At 35.5% G+C, this 24,433-nt stretch overlaps 1 protein-coding gene across 3 annotated transcripts in view; it reads left to right on the top strand.

Annotated features, from left to right (window-relative positions):
* PPFIA2 (PTPRF interacting protein alpha 2) overlaps positions 1-24,433 on the top strand; it is a 487,632-nt gene that overhangs the window by 327,107 nt on the left and 136,092 nt on the right. For all 3 annotated transcript variants that reach the window (XM_042992818.1, XM_042992819.1, XM_042992817.1), the window contains one exon: positions 9,421-9,537. In XM_042992818.1, coding sequence (XP_042848752.1) covers positions 9,421-9,537 — 117 coding nt within the window. The remainder of the gene's footprint in view (positions 1-9,420; positions 9,538-24,433) is intronic.

The following is a 24,433-nucleotide window of genomic DNA, read 5'->3' as shown; positions in this document are numbered from 1 at the left end:
AATTCATCTAATGGGGATTGGAAAGGCTGGTTAGCCAAAGAGGAGCAGGTTAAACATAAAGGTACATAGTGTGTTCTCATTTATTCAATAAATATTTGTTGACAGAATAGAGGTAGCAGATGGTAAAAATTCTAAACAACCACGAAGTGAATCTTTTTTTACCTCCAAGCTATTTGATTTTTCACTAGGATATATGGATTCATTTATTAAACCATTGTTTAAATATTTTCTGAACCTGAAAAAGGCAGAATCTCACAGTGCAAACGTCTGATTCTTATCTCAAAACAATTTGATCATTCATCGAATCTGCTCAGTTTCACAAGTTTTCAGGTTATCCATGCTCACTGCAAAATAGTGAAAATGAATATTACATGTGAGCTGACCAAAATGCATTAGACTACATGAAGGTGTTTTACTCTGGTTTTAATATGCTTCAGTGGTGCTTACAGATCAGTGGCCAAGAGCCAAAGCTAGAAAGTGAAATAGCTATTGGCTTGTTTGAATAAATATCTAAATCTTTATAGTTTCCCAATTAACACAAACCCATATAAAAACACAAATCCAAACTATTGCGACTAGAGAGTTGCTTAAGTGTAAATTGTAAATCTCTAGTGTTCTACTAGTTGCCATTTTTTTTTTTTTTTTTGCTTTTTCATGTTGCAACGTCAGTGGAATCTAAGCATGGAGTTCAGCTAAATTAGAATAAGTGTGTGTGTAGAAGCAAATTATGTGTTAGTGTAGTGAGACTTCTGTAAGTCTCACTCTTGGAATTGTTAATTGAGTTTGGGGTAAAAATAGATGAAAAGAATCTTTGTTAATTAGACATGGGCACTGTCTGGAAGTTGTTGTTAAGTAGGTAAAGGCAAGTATGAATTCACAAATATCAGAATGAAGATCCTTGGAGAATTAGCATGAGGCATAGACATGATTTATTTTAAAAAGCAGTTGGGCAATTTTCAAAGTAAATTGAAAGGCTTGAGCCACATAAGAGTTATAAATAAAAATGTAAGCAGCATGATTTTTATTCCTAGGAGTAATTGAAGATATTTTCTAACTGTATCTAAATTGTTTTGCCAAATCAGGACAGGTAAATTCCCTTGCTATCAGACCATAGAACTGTAGTCCTGACCTAGATAAGTGTTTGGATTGTGTATGCAGTGACTCACTTCAGTAATTTTCAAAAGTCATTATAGCATAATGCTTGAACAAGTTTTGAAGCTATCAAACCTGGATTGGAAAACTGTCTGTGTCACATCTTTTTCTGTACAATTTCAAGTATATTATTTATTCCCTCTGTGCTAGTTTCATTTGTAAAATAAAAATAATAATACCCATTTTATAAGACGATTGGGAGGATGAAAAGAAATAATGCATGTCAATTATTTTTCATGTATGTGGCATGTAATAGATATTCAGCATATACAAGTATTATTATTGCTAGCAGTTCTTAATTAGAAATTTAATTTCTAAATTTCTTTTTCTTATTTCTCTTCCTTCCTTATATAACTTCATGGAATGTCCTATACACTAATATTTTCAAAAAATGAAGAAGAGTAAAACCAAGTGAAAATTTAATTTAATTTACGTTGCTTTTCTTTTTTATTTTAAGAATTCTTTTGGCAGAAATGAATTTCTAGATACCCTTGGAATTCCATTTTTCCATCTAATGTCGATCTGTTGTAAATCTAAAACATGTAAACATAGCATGTACTTCAGTACACCTGAATAGTATTACTTAGGCTGCAGTATACTTGTAAATATTTTAAGACACAATGAGACAGAAAGTCTGGTTGACTTTCATGAAGCTGCCCTCCCATGATCCCATTCCCATCCTCCTTTATAGCCTATGCCTTCCATCCTGTCCGCCTAATACTAGAGCTGTGAATATCCCACAAGGCTATGCCACCACTTCTCATTCTTTTCTTCCTATTTTTTTTCTCAGTGAGTTCTTCCATTCTCATGACTCCTTTCTAACCTTGAATCATGTGGTGTGAACATTGGGGAGATTTTAGGTTCACATAGCCTTCCACACAGATGACTAATTTTCTTCTTCATGTATAAATTTTCAAGAAATTTTCCATCCAATTTTTCCAACTCTCTATAGGTCTTTTCCAGTCATATCATCTACTTTCATTCAACAACCTGTAGTATTTCTAGAGTGTCTCCTACTTGTCCATTAGTGTCCTAAGAGCTGGGAATAAATAATCAGATATAGTTTCTGGTCTCAAGGCACTTGGTGTCAAAAGGGGCAGTCAGAAAACCAACAGCTAATTGTGATAAAGAATAATAATTTGTATGACATGAGTTATTGGAGAATGCTAAAGAATTACATGACTTAAATCCCTGGCAGGAGGATGGTTCCAGAACCTGTCCCAGAGTGGGTGACATATAAGTGAAGACCTAAAAGGTGACTCAGAAGCAGTCGAGAAGGAAGAAGCATGTGTAGGGGAAAACCCCAATCCACCTCGTGTGTTTCTCCTTTGCTCTCACATGACTACCACACTCACAACACTTCTAACATCAGATGTATGCATGCATGGATGTGGTAGGGAGTGTTCTTCCACCAAGCATTCACTGAAACCCCATCTATGTGTTCTACAATTTAGCTTAATTCTGACACTCCCTGAAAATGGTGTCACAAGTTAAAGGCTCAGTCCCACATGACTATTCCCTCCCTATTTCAGATGCCAGTTATGAGTAAAGTTGTCACCTGTGTTCCTGACTGATTGGCTATAATCAGAGATTCCCATAACCCCCTCTTTGGGTTCTATTAATTTGCTGGTGCAGCTCAAAGAACTCAGGAAAACAGTTGCATTTACCATTATTAAAGGATACAGATGAACAGCCAGATGAAGAGGTACGTAAGGCAAGGCCTCGGAGGGTCCCCAGCCCGGGAGTTTCAGTCCCTGTGGAGTGGGAGTGTGTCACCCCTCCAGCACATGGATGTGTTTACTAACCTGGAAGCTCCCTGAGCCCCATACTCGGGATTTTTATGGAAGCTTCTTCACATAGGCATGATCAGTCATTAACTCCATTTCCAGGCCCTCTCCCCTCTCTGGATAATTGGGGGTAGAGTTAAAAATTCCAAGTTTCTAATCATGGCTTCACCTTCTGGTGACCAGTCCCCATCTAGGAGCCCATCCAAAGTCCCATCATTAGATCAAAAGATGCTCCAAGTGTTCTTCTCACTTAGGAATTTGCAAGGGTTTTAGGAGCTCTGTGCCAGAAACTGGGGGCAGAGACATGTGTATATATTTTCTGTTATCTCACAAAGGGCAACTCACTTGAATATAAAAACTTGCAGTCAAGATGGCATTTTGTATGTGACTACAAGTCTTCAATGAACTAGAGCATAAAGTATGAATAAGAAGATGAAGTTGAAGTGGTGAGTGGAGTTTCCATTATCGTCACTACATAATGAATGATTAGTATACATCATATTTGACTAAGTACTTTACTAAAAGGTAGGTATTATTGTCCCTCATTTTTCAGCAGAGGAACTTGAACTTGAGGTTAAGTACCTTATACAAAGTCATACAACCAGTAATATCTAGGACCAAGACTCAACCTGGTTTTTAAAAAAATATTTAATGAATGCTATGCTTCTGGAAATTGTCTCCCAAATACACTATTTGTTACCAATTACTTGTTTCTACTTTCAAGAAATCTCAAACTTGGAAAGAAAGGATGGTATAGATGAAAAGTTGATGCAAAGAAGCAAATTTATATAATGTGCTTAGCACAATTTTTGTACATTGTTAAGAGCTCAATGAAGGACTTTTGTTGTTTTCTCACTGCTTCTTTCTTTTTTTTCCCTTCCTTTGTTAGAATGTAATCTCCTGGAGAGAAGGACTTTTATCTGCATTTCCCCCCCCCCCCCCCCCCCCCGTGGCATCGATACTTAGAACAGCAATCAATGAAAGTTTGTTGAAAAAATGGATTAAGACATTTTAAACACTAGAGAAATCCCCAAGTTTGAGAATACAGAAATATTAAATAGACTGTTATTTTCTCCCAAATCACATTTCTCCCAAGAATCCATGTTTCTGTGTATTTTCTGACACCTTAAGTATCCAAGTTCTCAACTTTTACTTCTGTTTTAACTTTCTTTTAAAGAGGACATTTACATCATTTGAAGAACTCACTGAAACTTTGCATAAGTCTCAAGCTTTTGTTTTTAATAATGATTTACATTTCCCACACCCTCTGACTACAAAGTTCTTGTCCCAGATATCCACATTGATTCTTCCCTCTTATCTTCAGGTCTCTTTGTAGAAATTACCTAATTCCTAATTAAAATGAATAAATTCCTCCAGGCCATTAAGGAAAACAATTGTTCAAAGGAAAGGGGATAAGAATGGGTCTGTGGGAAGACATAGTGGGATCCCAGAGATAGCCTGGTAGAAAAAAAGGAATGGAGAGCTGGGGTATTTTCCACATGAGAACACAGGACACCAGTAGTCCACTCTATGGGGTCAGAGCTTGTCAGAGATTGAGAAGAGCCAAAAGCAGCTGACAGAGGCAAAGGCAAGAACAAAACTTGGAAGATTGGCTTGGAAATACCATAGTTTGGGAATGCCTAGAAACAATGGGTCAGGCTCTCAGAAGCTAGATGAGCAATCTGGAAATGCAAATAAGGGTCAAGGTGAAGCAATAATAATACCGGGGCGCCTGGGTGGCTCAGTCAGTGAAGCGTCTGACTTCAGCTCAGGTCATGATCTCGCCGTATGTGAGTTTGAGCCCCATGTCCAGCTCTGTGCTGACAGCTTGGAGCCTGCTTCAGATTATGTGCCTCTCTCACTCTGCCCCTCCCCCGCTCATGCGCGCACACGCACACTGTCCCTCTCTCTCACTCTCTCTCTTAAAATAAACATTTAAAAGAATAACAATAAGCCATACAGCAAGAAGCACAGAGATAGCAGAGTGTTTGTTGAGGTACTTTAATTTTTTTTTTTTTTAGTTTGCTGTCATTTTTATCTTTATCCACATAATGTTTTCCACAGGAATACTGAACAACCTATAATACTGGGAACACAAACAGCTTGTGTTCTATCCACATGGACAGTTTTGGACATGGATAAAATGGACAGTTTTCTCCCATTGTCTCCCTGGTAAATTCTTAGCCACTCTTCAAAATCTCCACTTAGACATTCCATGCTCTTTGTTGCCTTCCACGTCCCCTGTTACACTTGCAAAGACACTTTTAGTTGTAAGTGACAGAAAAGCAAGTTTGAGCAAAAAAGAGAAATTTGGAGCTCATATTAATGAAATGCCAAGGATAGAGATGATTTGAGAATGGCTAGAATTAGGAACAGAAGTGATTCATTAGGGCTCTGTCTTTTTCATTTGCTTTTCTCCATAAGGCAGAACTGATGGTAAACAGCCATCCTGATTGTATCCTGTCAGCTTATCTCCCATAGTAGAAAAAGAATCTTCCCTGCCCCCATATCTCTGCCAGAAACATCTGAAGCAATATTCTGATTGCCCTGGCTTGGATCATGTACTCATGATTTGCCCTGAGCTCTGGCCCCCTAATTGATAGTCTTTCTAGGATTAGAATAGGGAAGGATAATTCCCCAGTGAAAATGTAGGATGCTGTTAACAAAAGGAATATCAAAGTGATGCTGGGCATTTAAAAACAAATGTCAATGAACAGTTGACAAACCATGGTTGCTAAGTTAAAATTATTGTGGACAGTTCCTCTTAACCAGAATTCCATTGGCCTTCAATGGATTGATACCCTGAAGATGTATGTGAATCTCTCCAGGGAGGGGTCCGTACCTTAATGATATACAAAGGATTCCAGGGTTGGAAGGTAACAGTACTTGGAAAGGAAAAGCTTTCTCCCCATCCTCACCCACTACTAATTAATTAACCCTGACTTAAGAGAGTCCAAATGCAAAGCCATCTGAGACCATGTGACAGAGTAGACAAGAAGTTAACTTTAATTTGATTCCTACTTAGTTCTCATCATACTCTGCTTATCCCAGTTTAATCACTTAAGTGTGGATCATGAAAACTATTTGCAGATTAAAATAGTTTTTAGCACAGTCCTTGGCCCGTGCTGAGTTTCCAGTACTTTCCTGCAGTAATGTAACACGGGGTAAGCCCCAGAGACTACCCAGAAGTTATTCCTCCTGCCTGCCATGCCATTCCAGTTGTAGTAGGTCATGCTGTTTAGCAATGAGGGATCCAGGTCTACTTTGGTATCCTAGACCAGTCACTGCCCCCTCCCTGTTACAGCGTTTTCTGTCAGTTGAGAGGCCAGAGAATGTTTGGGAGCCATTAGCTTCTTTTCATTATGCTTGTGCTTGCAAGCTAGTTCTTAAGCCATCTTCTGCCTTTGTTTCTCAAGCCAGCTGGGAGAATTTCCTACAGAGGCCTGTGTTGGAACCCTTGTAATCTCTAGGTGACCATCTCTGCCCCTTGAGCACATTAAAGAGGGGGCCACCCCCCAAAGTTGCATTCACAGGAGAAAACCTTTCACTTTTTCCAGTGTGAAAGAAAGAAATCAACATTATTAGCACCTACAATTAAATCAGATGCTGAAGCTTTGCTTTCATAAATACTCAGGATAATTTGTTATTGGGCAAAAATAGAACAGAATAAAATCATTTAACAGTGATAAAGAATACAGAGTATTCTACATCTATTCTTCTGTTTCAAAAACATGATTTGGGGTCTTGATTAAAGCAACAGAAGTGTGCAGTTTGCATGTTAGTGGTTGAAATTGATGTCTTTCTTGGAACTGTCATGGGTATACTTTGCAAAACACTTAGTTTGTCATATTTTTAACATGGCTGCACAATTGTATTTGCAAAGAGTGTTTTCAATATGAATTTGGTATTTTGACTTTTTTTATTATTATTAAAGGCATTAATTCACTGAGTCATTCAGTAAACCTTTGTATAGCACCTACTTTATTTTAGGCACTAGGACATATTTAAAATTTATCTGAATTACTAAACAAATAGAAATTCCTCGGTAAACAGGGTTAAATTTGGTTTGAATGTTTTTTAAAAAGGTCTCTCTTCACTTCTAAGTAACTAATGGAAGAAAATGCAGAACATTTTTAAATGTATTATTACCTTTGTCAACATACTTGGTTTTTTTTTAATTTTTTTAATCTTTTATTTTTGAGAGGGAGTGAGAGAGATAGACAGACAGACAGAGAGAGACAGAGTGCAAGCAGGGGAGGGACAGAAAGAGAAAGAGACACAGAATCTGAAGCAGGCTCCAGGCTCTGAGCTGTCAGCATAGATCCTGGTGCAGGGCTTGAACTCATGAACTGTGAGCTCATGACCTGAGCTGAAGTCAGATGATTCACTGACAGAGCCACGCAGGCATCCCACAACATATTTAAGTCATGGATGTTATGTTAGTGGAATGTTCGTGTACAATGTTTGAATTTTTAAAAATTCAGAATAAAATTCCATTATGTATCGGTGGTAATATAATATTCTTGTATTCAAGAGACAAGATGTTAAGAATGTAATATAAAAATGATATACCCAGGGACTATTTTATATGTGTTCCTTTGATGTAATTCATTTCTATGTTAACTAACATCAGAGAAATGTCTCTGTAGGTTTCCACACACTCTAAATCTTTATCTTTTGTTATTTCTGAATGAATTAGGTTTACATTCTTTGTTTATCCCTATCCATTCATTATTTAAATCAACACATTTTTATTGAATAAAATAAACCTTGCACATAATAATATGATGTGTTACTTCATATGAAAATGTTGTTTTCAATAAGGTATTCCTTTGAAAATTATTTTCCCTTGAGATATTAGGACTTCTGCTTGCTAAATAAATAAGCAAAGTGATTAAATTAAGAAATAGTAGATTTTAATCAATGAAATACACACAAAAATAAACAGGGACATCGTAACAAGTAATTAATGGCAAAGCACATTTTCTCTGAGGGAATGATATTTCAGTTGAATTTTGAAATCTGGGATTGTGTCAACTGTGGTCTGAGTTGGGGAAGAATGTTTCAGGCATGAAGATTAAGTTCCTAAATTCTGGGTGAAAAAGAGCCCAGTGTATCTGAGAGACAGAAATGAGGCCATTGTGACTGAAGGGATTATATATGATATTATTGACTTTGTTAAGAAGTTTAAGTTGGGAAAACGTTGAGGTTCTTTAGAAAGCAAGGAGGGACACAATGTAACTTAAGTTTAAAAGATGCATCTGGCCCTTTTGTGGATGATTGTAGATAGGCAAGAATGGGAGCAAGGGAACCAATTGTTTGGTGATTGCACTTCTCCAAGAAGAGCATTTACAGAGTTGTTCTTCATTATTTGTGATATGCCCTTACAAAAAGATATGTTGTGTGCTCAAATGCTGCAGGTCATACACAAGATACCCGATCTCACAAACACATCATTGTGCATCTGGGCATTGAAGCAGTGGCAGTGATCATGGCAAAAAACCCAACCTCTTGATGTTTTATGTTTACTTGCTAATTACTGATCTGTGTGACGTATTATTGGTCTCATAATTTAAACATAAATTGTATGTAATTGACTATTTATTGTGCATTAAATACTATGGGCATTGATTTCCCCAAGAAGCACTAGTTCCATATCTGAGTTGATAATATAATAAAATTTGCCATGACATAAGTAAGTTATGGTAACAACATAAAATACCTTAAAATATATATAAATAGCAACTTTATTTTAAAACATCATTTAAAATGCTAGAATGCTATTTTTTCCTGTTTATTACTATGATTACTTAAACCAGAACTGAGAATCTTTCGTAGTTTAAAATATATGTCTGAATATTAAGCTGAAAATTTTCAAGAATTTTGCCTTCTGAGAATTATTTTGCAAACTATATTTGAACTAGCAGTGCTAAGATAATCGCCATTAAAATAATGATAATGAGACCAATTTAATTCTAAGTATTCATGATGGTGCCACAAAATTATGTCCAGTTTATATATTTGTTTATTTTAAAATTACAGATGTGCTACCTCTTAGGGTAAAAGAATGTGCTCATATCTAGCCTTCAGCCTGCATGTTTTCCTTTATCTTTCTTTTATACTTTAAAAATTCAGTATGAATTTTATCACATTTAATAGATTAATTTTAAAAGTACTTTTTGAATGAATAACACACAGATCATGGCATTGATTTAGACACATTTCCAACTAGATAGATACATTTGCAACTAGAAAATATTTTCTCCAATAAATTTCATATTCCTGTAAGTACGATAAATATTCAAAATGCTAATTTAAATCTTAAAAAGATTTTTAAGTAATAATATGAGTAAAATCTAATGTTTATTTTCTGATTATTTGTTTATATTCATTAGCTCTAAACCACATTTGGATAAATTCAGTTTTTCTATACTTTATACTATATTTTAGATTTTTAAGGCATAGTGCTTTTATTTTGCAGATTGTTGCCTTGCGTGAACAAAATGTTCATATACAAAGAAAAATGGCATCAAGTGAGGGGTCCACAGAATCAGAACACCTTGAAGGGATGGAACCTGGTCAGAAAGTCCATGAAAAGGTATGACTCATATGACCTGGCCCTATATGGAAATGTTCACTTGCTATATATCTTTTGACAGAAATATGAAATCCATGTGATAAGCGTTCTTTATTATTTTTTGATTTGTTGGTCATAAGTCCATGATTTTTCTTCTCACTTATTGCTTTTAATTTGATTTGCTTAAAAATAATATATGTGTGTGTATGCATAGATATGCATAGATTTGAATTTCTCATTACTTGCTGTTAACTTGATCCTCTGAAATATAATTAAATTATGCATCAAATTGAACATATATAATTAAATAAATATATTTGTATAGTTAGATATATCAATAATATACATCTAAGACTTTTTAAAGTACAATAACAATAATTTTGATTTACAAGTGGTATTATGTATGGTTGGTGACTAATCTGTGGCTTATCACAGCAAAAATTTTTTGGTAATCTCCTATTTGATTTAGTATTTTCTGTGTATTTAAGAAGGTCCTAATAGTACTCCTGTTAAAGAAAAGTTATATAAAAGAATCTGAAGTCTTGGGACTTTTACTGTTGTTTAGAAGGGAATGATTTTCCTTTTGGTGGGGCTTAGACCCAGGCTAAGAAAACCTAGCAGTCTCTTTGGACCTTTTGTGGGCTCAGCCATCTTTTCCAGCACAAAAGGAAGAAGGTCAGTTGCTGGTAGGTAGGGATCAGATAAGATTATATAGGCATTTGCATATCCAATGACAATAGACAGTCTGCTAAATATTTGCCTTTACAAGTTATATCTTCAGATGGTTAAGCTCTTTAATCATCAAGACTACATGAATTAAGTAGCTAAATTGGTGTCATTGTGAATGTTGAGGGGTTTTAAAACAGAGATTAAGAAGCAAGTGACTGGACCACAAAACAACAGCACCAGACTTCTTACCAGAAAATAAATTGAACACTTGATTCGTTACCGGTTGAAACAAATGGAGGGGCTTCTTATGTCTCCTCCTTCAAGTGTAAAAGCAAAGGAAGCCAAGTAATCCAGACTAATTTCCTGAGACTGCCATCAATTCTGGTGGCTGAGAAGCAAATAGCTTTTAATTTAAGGCTTCACTATTTTAGCCTTTATCCATGTATTTTATAGAAATCTCAAGTTGAGTTTTAAAAATAAACTAAAACCTGAAAGCTAGATTTCATGAGCTGTATTTCAAATTTGAATAAAATTATTTCTCTTCCCTTCAGATAAATGAGCTGACATTAATTCAGTAAACAAACCACTGAGCTCTTTAGAATAAAATGTTTGCACACAAAACTCAGTTTGGGAAACTAATGTAATTTTCTATTACTGTCTCATTTTAATTATGTCATCAGTTATACAGTACTATACCTTTTCCCAGAGAATTCTAAAGTATACTTGTTTGGGTATAAAAATGGACTTTGTGGTCATGCAGTCTTTTCATAGGAATCTACAAAATATTGTGTTTTTAACAGTGTTGTATTTATACTAATCCAGACTATAATTAAAGAAATATGTTTTTGAAAGGATAAAGAACCTGAGATTTTGTCTATTCTCTAACCAACCATTTGATATATAAAACATTCTTCTAGTACTTTTGGGGGAGGGGCGAGTACTCACACACATATTTTTTTCAAATGCTGTTTTTTTAAACATACAACCCCTAAATATCCAGACATAATAGAACGTAAGACAGTTCATGTCAGATTAACTTTCAGAAACTGGTTACAAGATTAGGATGAGGACCTATGTATAATAGATGTTTGAAAGTTTATTTATTTATTTTGAGAGAGACAGAAAAAGTGTGAGCTGGAGAGGGACAAAGAGAAAGAGAATCCCAAGCAGGCTCCTCCCAAGCCCGACATGGGGTTTGAACCCATGAAACCGCAAGATCATGACTTGAGCTGAAATCAGGAATTGGATGTTCAACCAACTGTATGATAGAGCCACCAAGGAACCCCTGTATAATAGATGTGTGTCTCTCTTGGACTCCACAGATAAGGTGCATATATGGAGGATTCTGAGTAGTTGGTGATATAAATAAAGTACTTGTCTCTGACTTGCCTTCCAGTTCTTGGAGAAGGCATTTCAGCCACTTTAGAAGGGAAATTCTGTGCCATTGCTAACTTACTCACTCTTCCTTACGGATGTAACTAAAGATTTTTAAACATTGTAATTATTAGTATTCTTTTTTTCAATTTCCCATGATTGCAGGAAGAGTGATTTCCAAATGCTTTGAAATGATGATATACTAGTATTGTTTAAAATATCATGCTCCTATCCTCTTCCAATGTAAACCTAAAATATATATCATGCATATATATATATATATATGTGTGTGTGTGTGTGTGTGTGTGTGTGTGTGTGTTTCTTATTTAAAAATAAGTAATTTGTTTCAATTCATATTACTCCTGAGATGATTCAAGAAAGTATTTTGGGGGTGCCTGGGTGGCGCAGTCGGTTAAGCGTCCGACTTCAGCCAGGTCACGATCTCACGGTCCGTGAGTTTGAGCCCCGCGTCAGGCTCTGGGCTGATGGCTCAGAGCCTGGAGCCTGTTTCCGATTCTGTGTCTCCCTCTCTCTCTGTCCCTCCCCCGTTCATGCTCTGTCTCTCTCTGTCCCAAAAATCAATAAACGTTGAAAAAAAAAAATAAAAATTAAAAAAAAAAAAAAAAAAAAAAGAAAGTATTTTGAGGTTTTTTCTTTTTTATTGAAATATAATTGATATACAATATTATATTAATTTCAGGTGTATAACACAGTGATTTGATATTTATATACCTTACAAAATGATCACCATGATAAATCTAGCGACCATCTGTCTCCACACAAAGTTTTTACATATTATTAACTACATTCCCTATGTTGTACATAACATCCCCATGTCTTATTTATTTTATAACTGGAAGACTGACTGTATGTCTTAATTTTCTTCATCTATTTCACAACCCCTTCACCCCTGGCAACCATCAGTTTTACATTTATTCATTCATTCATTCATTCATTTATTCATTCATTTATATCACATTTCTTTGCCCGCCATTTTTTTCCAGTTTTATTGAGATATAACAAACATATAACATTGTGTAAGTTTAAGGTATACAAGATGATGATGTGGCATATGTATATATTGTGAAATAATTACCACAATAAGGTTAATTAACATATTCATTACCTCACATAGTTACCTTGTGTGTGTGTGTGTGCGCGCGTGTGTGTGCTAAGAGCATTTTAGAATTATTCTCAGCAACTTTTACGTATTTAATACAATACTGCTGATGATATTCACCATGCTTTGTTAGATTCCCCACAATATTCTAACTGCTGACATATATAGGTAAAATATTAAATGATATCCTAATCATTACAGTTATCATCCTTATATAAATACTCATAACCTCAATAAACATTATAAAGCATCTTCCCTTTATTATCCTCTATAACTTGATTATTTAAAGTGTATCAATAGCATTGAATAACAAGTGTTAAAAGATTGTAATTTAAATACTACCACTTAATTTTTTGTTGGGAATTGTTTAAAAATATATTCAAACCAAAAAAAAAATATTATTTTGGGTAGTATCTATGCGATTATCAGTATAGCATGACTGTAGTATTAGTGTATAAATTACAAAATGGTTGTTGGGGAGAAATACACAAAACTATTGTTAGATACTATGGAGCTGTCAGAAAGTGACTTGTAAATCCTAGTCACAAGGATTACCCCTTGTTTAGGGTAGTAAATTAGCCAACAGATGTTTTATGTCAGTGGTTTGAGAACTCTGTTGACAAAATAGTTGATAAAAATAGTCTCATAAAAGCACAGTCTGTAACAGGCCTTATTACTCACAGAAAAGCTGTGTAATTATTGTCAACATTTTAAAAACAAAAAATTAAAAGAAAGAAATAAGCTTAACTGGAATTAGTTTAAATGTCTCTGTGGGACAGAAATTTAATCAGTTCTAGAAGAACATACTCACAGGGTAATAAAAATGTTCAGAATACTAAGTTTTACCTCATTAATAATAAGTTCAGAACTGGGCTCAGTAACTTTACTCCTGTTGCTTTCTAGAAGGGAATGAATTTGTGAAATTTTTGCAGTAAACACACTGCTCTTGTAAAGGAGTTAACAATGCTCCTGACGTATATATTCTGAAATTCCGATTATTTTTTGCAGCTGCAAATTTTGCTGAGTGATATGGATAACCAGACTGTTAGACACTGGTAGAGGTTCAGAAGACATAGTCTCTGGTACTAAATTTGCTGCGAAACTAGAGAGAAAAATAAGCATGCCCAAATTACTGTTGCAAAACATGATAAATGAGTAGTGTCAAAAATGATCTTAGAGTTTGAAGGAAAATAAATTAATTGTGATGGGAGGTGGTAGAGAGGCAGCATGGAGTAGTGATTTGTTTGATGTCAGTACACCTGGATTCAGATTCCATCTCTGCCAATTACTAGCTGTGTGACCTTACACTTTTACCTCCCTGAGCATCACTTACCAGTAAATAGTCATACCCAGCTTACAGCTTTGTTGTAAAGAGTAGACACTGACTACGAATAACAAAACTCTTGGCACATTGATTACAAGCAATAAATGGTGTGGTTATATTATTTGTTAATCCTGTGTTTTCATTCATTTTTCAATAAATATTTAGTGACAACTTTATCGATAGCGCTAGGATATAGGTCCTGGTCTAGGTGGTTGGACCGTGGTAACGAACAAGGCAGATGAAGGCACAGGCAATAAACAAGTTGTATGTCAGAGGGACTGATGTGCTGAAGGGGCAGGTACAAAGTGGGTGGGGAGATGTTAAACAGACATGGCATGGAAGGATTTTTTTTAGAAGGTGGGGTTTGAACTGAAACCTGAAAGAGGACAGGGATTCAACCATACGGAGAACTCTATGCCATTAGAGTTTTTGAGGCAAAGGAAGTCCTAAGGGCAAATGCACCAAAGGTGGGAAAGAGCTTCTTTGGCACATTCTTGGGAAGGAAGGATGACAGGGTGACTGAAGCCTAGGGGTCAGGGGAGAGAGAGCAGCAGGAGACAGGACTGAGCAGTGAACAGGGCCAGATCATGTAAGTTCTCCTAGGCTGTGGCAAGGAGCCCAAGTTCATTCTCAGAGCAATGGGAAGATATAGAAGTGTTTTAACTTAGAAGCATCTTGATTAGGTACCTTTTTAAAAAATCGTTTGCACTACAATTTTATATCCATTTGTCATTTTCTCACACATCAGACTTCTGAAGTAGATAGAGATGTTCCTTTTCTTAATTTTACCGATAATGAAATTGAGGCTTACTTAGAAAGATTAAATGACTTATTCGTCCAGAGGAAGGCCACAACCCTGGTCTTCTCACCTCCAGACAATATTATGCCTTCACATTTCTTCTCATATGCCAGCATGATTTCTTTAAGTGTTACTGTTGATTTTCAAAAAAAAATCATTCTAACCCAAACTTTTTTCTGATCTTTTCTTCCTTTATTATTACACATACTCATTTGTTTTTTTGAGTTGATTATTTTATTCTATTCAAGAGTGTGTTTTAAAAGATTTTTTTTTTCATTATTCCCTCAACTTCTCCCAGTTATTTTTTTACTCTGAACAGATCCTTCCTCCGAGGCAATGGCATTCACAAGTTTTGATCACTCCAAGTATGGCTCTTAAACCGAGGCAAGAGGGGACCGTGATTTAGTGGGCCTTGCTGTGGCCCTCTGTGCCCCTCTACAGGATGAGAAGTTTATGGGGCCAGGGGAAATTGCACACCTGTAAGCCACACCACCACCCCTTCTTGACCACATGCCTGGTACTTGATAGCCAGGACTTTCTGACCAAAGGGACCTTAGCCTGCCTCCAGGGCCTTTATTGACTTCTTCCCAGAAGCAATGTCTATAGTCGGCCTGCATTCTCATGCACTCATTCCTAGACTGAAGGAGTGGCCAAGGAAGCCTTTTTGCTGGGGTTACACAAAATTTGAAAGTGTTGGCTAAGGGATCCATTCAGGCAAAAACAGATCAGTGTTCTGGAAGGAGATGAAATCAGGAAGAGAAGGGGAGCAGGCTGTAGTTCAGGGATCATATCTGGCTAAGTCTTGGTGTAGAACTTCTTGGTGTAAACTATTGTTTAGAATCTGGTCCAACAGTCATTGTGAAAGGTGTATTTTCAAGAAACATAATAGGTGATATTTTTACTTGACAGTTTGCTAACTTGATTTATAATTGTTTAATATTTAGATTTATGGTATATGGACCGCACTTTGTTGTTTTGCCCTGGGCCCCACAAATACTAGGGACCTACCTGTCTACTACAAGCTGTAAGAAATACAATTTAATTTCAACCTTTTACTCTGTAATATATGTATTACATCTGTTTGCCTTTATGTGTAAAACTGAAAGTAAAGTCTCACCAAACAATAGTTACATTTTATCATGGGCCATACATCTTGTTACTTCTTATTCATCAGTGACTGAAACTTTAGTTCTTCACAGAGGTTAGAGTGAAGGAGGTGGCTGATTTATCAGTGACCATCCAACACCTGAGGCATATCTGGACGTGTGAGACCCTTTCCAGGCTGGTGGCTATCTGCTACCCTCTGAAGCTTCTTCCTTCCCTTGTCATCCTCACTTTGAACCTAGGTACTCTGGATGATCCAAGCTGCATCTTCCCTTTTCAAAACTGTTGCTCTGTTATTCTCTCTTAAAATCTGACATTACTTCCTGACTGTTTTTAAATTAAAATAAAATGTAACATAGCAATTTAAGCAACAGTGATATGTAAATGTAAAAGCTGTGTAAATGCAAACTCAGAAATGGGTTTTTGTTTGCATTTTTTTCAGTTCTTTAGTTCCTGCCAGATAGGCAGGAAAATTTAAGCCAAAAAATGTACAGATCAAAATGAAGAACCAGTGGCAAGAATAATCCTCAGATCAGAAGATCTAGTAACTGCATGTGTAATGCTTGCATTGTAGAACTTTGGTCATGAAGGACACTGAGCTAATGTGTTATAAAAATTGAAATACGGCATGTGCCTTTACCAAAATTAAGGGTTTTGTGGATTTCTAGCAATGCATGCTATGTTTTAGACTGAACTACCAGTGACAAAAAAATAGGCATTTAGGAAAAGTTCATAAAGCTATATTAGTAGCATGATCCTCAATGATGACAGAAGGATTTTATTTCATCATGCTATTGTGTTCTATTATGCAATATCATAACATGAAGATTCTGAATAATTTTCATACAAAGCTGATAGCTGAACATTTAAGTGTTTGGCTTATGAATATACCATATTTCTATTTTAAAATACTAATAATAAACATTATTTGTCACAAATGCCATTCTTTTACAGTCCTCTGCTAAGTTCTAGCTGAAAGCAGTTATCCAAAGGGATGTCTTCAGTGTATTAATTGCATTTTGCCCATGTTTCTGTGCCTTCCTCACTACATGCCAACAACTGTTCTAGAAACTCAGTCTTTGTCAACTGTGGCTTATTTTATTCATTATTGATTAAGCCCCAATTTCTTCTCTGTATCAAAGATAATTATCATTTGGATTTATTTACATCTGAATAGCCCTAACAGAATATTTTCTTCTGTGCATGAATCCCATATATTGTGATCTAATTCCTCATAGTAACATGATAATAATGTGTACACGTCTCTTTCATTCTTCAACTGAGTTTTCAAGCAGTAAAACCAAACAAAAGGATGGGATTTATGAATTTGCCATCTTGGAGTTGGCACACCTCTCAGGAAAGAAAAGGTCTGTAGATACCTGTGGCTGAGTGGCTTAGAGGTCTGTGGCTAGGAAAGGGCCCAGCAGAGGCAAGTGTGGGATGTTCCATGGTTCATTCATATGTACATGAAGTTATCCCATATCAATTTTATAGGAGCCGAATTGGAGAGAAAGCTTATGACCACAAGTTAGGCATCTTCTTTATGCAGTGGAAAGAATAAGAAAAATGTTCTAATATTGTGTGGGAACTCATTAAGCTCAAAATAAATCTCTTTCTGATTTCAGTGACTGAGTTTTTGTGCTTTAACTACACCCTTACTAAATGGGAAGAGAAAGGGGAATTGACTTGTTTATCTCTATAAGCAGATTCAGTATCCTTTATATTATCTGTCTAGATCTGAGGACAGAAGAATAAACACACCTTTGCTAAAGTCAGAGATCTTAAGATTTTAAAAGGCTTATTCACAGACCTTGACAGAGTGTGTTCATTTATCTCTATTTTATTGATATAATTTAAATTTTATGCCATGAATTTGCTCCCTTAAAGTGATACAGAGAAGAACAAGTGTTTTTCCTTCCCTGTGTATTGTCTTCTCTGATCTGCCAAGCCAATCCAGGAAAATGTTTAAGTCTATTATTCAGACACTCTGCAATTGATTCTACTTTTATTTTTCATTTTTGTGGAGTTTACCCATCTTAAAATTCTCATATAGCGCTAGTTTGCCAGGAATTTGATGGGTGTTTTACAGAACGCACTCCCCTAAAAAGAGATTTCCTAGGACAAGAATATTAGGACATATTGTGCTGTATATTTTTGAATTGACGTCTTTACTGTAGTACTCATTAGAATTTTTTATTTTTTTTAATATTGTCAAGTTCCAAGGGGAACAGTATTCAGTTTTTCCGAAATTTGTATGACCAGAAATCCCCTTTATCTGCAGGGAAATTACACATGCCAGGATGAGTGTTCTGAAGAATATTTCTTAATGCTGGCTCTGGCCTTTTAATTTTTTTTTAATGTTTATTATTGAGAGACAGGGAGAGACAGAGCATGAGCAGGGGAGGGGCAGAAAGAGGGGGAGGCACGGAATCGGAAGCAGGCTCCAGGCTCTGAGCTGTCAGCACAGAGCCCCAACATGGGACTCGAACCCATTGACTGTGAGATCATGACCTGAGCCGAAGTCGGATGCTTAACTGACTGAGCCACCCAGGCGCCCCTCTGGCCTTTTAAAGATAAGCAAACTATTCTTCAAACCTGTCTGGAAATATTATTAGCAAAGGCTACACCCCAAGTATGAACAAGATAAATAACTTGTATAAAGCTCTTCACAGCTTTCCAAAAGTGCTTTCACGCAGTTGTTTTATTTGATCCCTGTAATAACCCTGTGAGGTTTACAGAGCAGGAATTACTGGCTCAAAGTCCTATAGCTTATCAATAGGAGGAGTGGATGGAAATAGTATAACAAGCATGCACATATTAAAAATGAACAAGAATGAAGAAAAGCAACATGTCAACTACCTGATTTCATGGATTTTGAAATATAAGAGTATTTACTTTGAGCAAGAGTGTTTACTTAAATTTGCCCACATGTCTAAGAGGATGAAAGAGCTTATTAGATGAGCATGAATCTTTGAAAAATTCAAAAATAAACCTTAGACAAAGAAAACTTTGTTACCTCCTATGTTGGTGTCTTCAGCAATCACCTAGTCAATTATACTTCTGCGGCAATTCTTACTGGTCTCTCTCTCTTTTGTCATTTTTCTTCTTTATCCCATTCCTAGAACAAAGAAACTTCTTGCAACTCAAAAAAAAAAATTCTCTCTTTACCTTACTTCTACAATCAGCTATTTCTCTATTTTTGGCTCCCTTTTGCCACAAAGCTGTTCAACAGGGTTGTCGGCTCACTTTCCCCGATTGCTTTCTTTGCATTTTTTATAAATCTGTTCCAATAGAGTCTTTGCCCCACCATTCTACAGAAACGTCTCCTGTTACCATCACCACTAATTTTATATTGGTAAATACAAAGGCCAATTCTCAACCTTTGTTATAGTTGATGTCATAGTAGATCACTCCTCCTTGATTCCTTTTTTTTTTTTAACTTGCATTACAGGAAACCACACTATTTTTGTTTTTCTCTTACTTCACCAGGGGCTCCGTCACAGTCTCCTATCTTGTTGGACCATATTCTTCTTTCGGACTTCTTTTTTTTTTTTTTTTTTTTTTTTAAATTTTTTTTTTCAACGTTTTTTATTTATTTTTTTAGGACAGAGAGAGACAGAGCATGAACGGGGGAGGGGCAGAGAGAGAGGGAGACACAGAATCGGAAACAGGCTCCAGGCTCCGAGCCATCAGACCAGAGCCTGACGCGGGGCTCGAACTCACGGACCGCGAGATCGTGACCTGGCTGAAGTCGGACGCTTAACCGACTGCGCCACCCAGGCGCCCCTCTTCTTTCGGACTTCTTGATGTGATCCAGGGCTCAGTCCTCCATTTCTTCTCTCAATGATTGCCAGTCAGTCTTAACTAGTATCCATATGCTAATAGTTTACAAATCTTTACCTCTAGTTCAGACTCTACAACCAAACACTTATCCAACAGCCTATTCAACATCGCCACTTGTTCATCTAAAAGATATTGCACACTTAAAATGTCAAAAACCCACTTCTTGTATCCCCCCACCCAAACAAATTGCATCTTTTCCATCTCAAATCACGGAAACTTTGCCTTTCCAGTTGCTCAAGGTGAAAAATATTGAGTCACCCTCAAGTCCTCCCTATGTCTCATACCCCACATCAAACTGTAAAGAACTAGATTTGCCCTGCTTTCAAATTATACCTAGAATCTGTCCACTTCTCATCATCTCTATTAATCTCTCCACTCTGAACCACTTCCAATCATCTGTCACCTGAATTATTGTAATTATTTCCTGCCCCGTCTCTCTGCTTCTCCAGTGCAGCCTTCACAGTCTATTTTCAACATCTCAGTCTGCTCAAAAGTCTGCAAATGCTTCCCATTTATACAAGGCTTTAAATGATTTGCCTTTTTTTTTTTGTTTTCCTCTTTGGTCTCCTGACTTTGACCTCTGTCTCCACTCCAGCTGCACTGGCCTCTTGTTGACTTGCTCTTTCTTCTGCCTAGAATGACCTTCTTCAAGATATATACATGGCTATTTCTGTCACCTCCATCAAGCCTTTGTTCAAATTCCATAACATATTCTAAATGGCATGTAATTTATTTATTTATGTTGTCTGTGATCTATTGTCTGTTACTCCAGCTAAAGAATAAGCTTCATGAAGGTTAGGATCTTTGTTTTATTCATTATGAGGCTCAGGTGTCTAGAACAGCTCCTGGCACATGGTAAGCTCTTAATAAGTATATGTTCAGTACATAAATAAATGAGTACCATGCTATTTTAACTATTGTTAGTTTTTAAATCTTAATTCTTAGAGCTTAATTATAATATCTACTTTTCAGATCCCATTTAAAACCCCTGGGGAGATTATTTTGGAATTACTTAAGTTAATATATTAATTTGGGGAGAATAATCACCTCTATGATGTGCTGTCTTGCCATCTGTAACATGGCTTCTGTCTCCATTTTTTTATGAATTATTTTATGTTCTTCAATAAAATTGTTAATCTGTCACATAGAGGTCTTGAAGATTGTTATTTGTTTCTAGACATCTATAGTTTTGTTGCTATTTTGATTATTTTCATATTTTTCTAATAAATTAATGCTGGCATAAAAAGTTCTATTGATTTTTCAATATTGATATGACATCCATCAAACTTGCTAACGTATTGGGGCACCTGGGTGGCTCAGTTGGTTAAGCATCTGACTTCAGCTCAGGTCATGATCTCGCAGTTTGTGCTTCGAGCCCCATGTTGGGCTCTGTGCTGACGACTCAGAACCTACAGCCTGTTTCAGATTCTGTGTCTCCCTCTCTCTCTGCCCCTCCCCCATTCACACTCTGTCTCTCTCTCTCTCTCTCAAAAATGAATAAACGTTAAAAAATTTTTTAAAAAGCTGTCTGACATATTGATTTCAAGAGTATGTTGTGGTCTTAGACTTTTCTAAGAGTTTAAGAAATTTAGAAGTATTTTATTCTTTTTTCTCTTCCCTCCCAATTTTTATTTCTTTATTTCTAATATATTGCCCAAGACTTCAATGTTCAATACAATGTTTAAGACTTCAGTACACCAAAGAGTAGCATGGGTCAGAATGGTATACTTGATTTTATAAAGTCACGTTTTATGCAACTTTATAATGATCTAGACTGTAATGATAACATTAATTATGATGCTTTCCATAGTAACCATTTTTCAGATTTGGAATTGCTCTTCTATTACAAGTTTTCTAAGAATTATTATCAAGACTAATACATCTCTTAGAGTGATGAATTTCATTGATAGGTATTCCGATGGTAAACTATTTTTTTTTTAACCTGGGGATTAAATGTTTGTTTTTTAACCATCTGCATGCTTCTCTAACAGAAATTAAATTTTAAATTAAAAAAAGTTTTTAATGTAAAAACATAGAAATTTTAAATTTAAAAACTTAAAATAAAAGTGTTTGGTTCACATTTATTATTCTTATGTCCATTATTAATTCTTTACATATATAACAGTTATGATCTAATTGGGCTACAAATAAGTTGAGCCCTCTTTTGACTATTTAACTTAAATACAAGAGGACTCACGTGACCCAATGAACAGTAAACCTGGTAGCTCTCTCTTGGGACCATTCTTGCTCTGCCTGAACTATCTAAGAACCTCTAAAACTTAGGTCAAAAGAAGCATTTTTTTTAAACATTTTGTAAAAAGAGAACTAGAAAATGTGATAAGGTAACAAGTGAGCAACAATTTTTTTTAATTGCCATTGCCTCTTTTGAGTTTTCAAATTATCACTTTTAAAAATAGGTGGCTCCTCAAAATCAAATGTCATCCATGTACCATTGCAATAGCCCACTGACATACAGGCTAAGTGAAATCCTTCCGTACCAGTCACTGGCCTGGTGTGAAGTTCCGCCAGCAGTAGTGACATCCCATGGCAGAGTGGTTCTTCAGTGAGGATTCCCCCTTCTTCAAGTTATACCACCTTGAGGGCTTAGTTTCACAGTTAGGCTACCAAACTCATCAAGATGACTGAGTCAGGAATGTCCTCCAGAGCCAGCTACCCACTGAGCTGGAACCATGACTGATGTTGGATATTGGACTCAGGTCCCAGTGCATACTCCCACTTCCTACATTCTTTTCACTAGCTCTTGGAAACTATAATGATTCAGTCAATTGTCTTAGTTTGTAGGATAATTTGGAATAACTCTGAACTTCAAAACTGAAAGGAAAGCAGTCTTGTTTTTCCTTTCTCCCCTGAGGTTTCCTAGTAATTATGCAAATTACCCTCCTGCTATCCTCTCTTATATCAAGAAACACTGGAAGAGACAGTTTGTCAAGGTTTCATTAAATATTCTTCTAGGGCAGGGGTGCCTACTAGCCTTATATTTACATATCTAAAAGGAGTGCTGAGTGATTCTTCCTAAAAGAAAAAAGATTTTCTCCAATGTTACTTCTTTATTCTATAGCTAAACAAAGAAGGAATTCAAGATTTTCAGTTATAAGCAAAAATGAAAAACAAAAACCAAAAATTCTCCGCTATACATATACCTCCTTATATCTTCTTTTTTTAGAACATTTAAGAATTTTATAGATGAATGTTTTTCCACATTAATCATTCGGTATGTTTATTTCATGTGGTAATATGGGAAATAACTACTCTTTACATTTCTGAGTATTATTAATATCAATCATGGGACTATTGAATCGAAATTCTTCATGTTTCATCTAGATTCAAGACACTACAGAATGAAGTATATTTCTGTCAAGCTACATATACCAGATATAGTGAATAAATTATATTCTACTTTAAACATTATGAAAATATTAGAACTTCAAAGTAACAGATATTCCTCAGATTAAAATATCCTTGCTTTTAAATTTGGTGGAAGTTAAGAATGACTTAAAATGTCTGAGAAAATAATAAATATATTTTATAGTTATTAATGAAACGATTGACCACATTAAAGAACTGACAAGTGAAAGTCCATCAGCTAGATATTCTAACTAAATAAAATTTCTAGGAATTTATGGTATCATAATAACTTTGTAATTCTCAATGTAGAATAATAAAATCATTAATGGGGAAGTAACTATAAGAAATCATCTGATCTAGAAATTTTCCAAGTAGGGCAATTTTCAGTCAACTCTATATAGAGGTTTATTTCTTTCCATCTTTCAAAAATAAGAGGTAGTCAAGTCTTTCCATTTGAACCATTAAATATATTTTAAAATAATTTGTTGATACTACAATAAAGAATACTAATTTCTCAGATCTGTTATTACATCTTTTATTACATTCATTTCACCAGTCATTATATTATTTTATTACTTTAAATTCTTTCCCTCTTTATGGCAATTTTTTAGGTTTGATGACTAAATTGGATACAGTAATTAGTAAAGTACCTGGATAATATGGATCTATGGTTCTTAACACAACTAAACATTACAATTACTTAGGGAGATTTAAAAACAATTATATACCCGGACTCCACTATTGGATATGGTTTAGAGTGCGATCATTTTTTTAATTGAAGTATAATTAACATACAGTGTTATATTAGCTTCAAATGTATATAATGACTGAACAATTTTCTACATTACTCAGTGTTCATCCAGTTAGATGTACTTTTGATCTCCTTTATCTGTTTCACTCCTCCCTTCATCCACCTCCCCTCCTGCAACCACCAGTTTGTTCTCTGTATTTAAGAGTCTGATTGTTGTCTCTTTTTTTATTCTTTATTTGTTCATTTGTTTCTTAAATTCTACATATGAGTGAAATCATATGGTATTTGTCTTTCTCTGCTTGACTTATTTCACTTAGCATTATACCCTCTCGGTCCATCCATGCTGTTGGAAAATGGCAAGATGTCATTCTTTTTTATGTCTGAGTATTATACCATTATACATATGTGTGTGTGTGTGTGTATATATATACACATATATATATATACACATATATATACATATATATACATAAATATATATTTTTGTATATACCACATCTTCTTTATCCATTCATCTGTGGATGGACACTTGGACTGCTTCCATATTTTGGCTATCGTAAATAATGC

The sequence above is a fragment of the Panthera tigris genome, chromosome B4 (assembly GCF_018350195.1).
Source record: "Panthera tigris isolate Pti1 chromosome B4, P.tigris_Pti1_mat1.1, whole genome shotgun sequence".
NCBI lineage: Eukaryota > Metazoa > Chordata > Mammalia > Carnivora > Felidae > Panthera > Panthera tigris.
The sequence above is the reverse complement of the archived record's forward strand: the minus strand, read 5'-3'. Positions and strand labels throughout refer to the sequence as shown.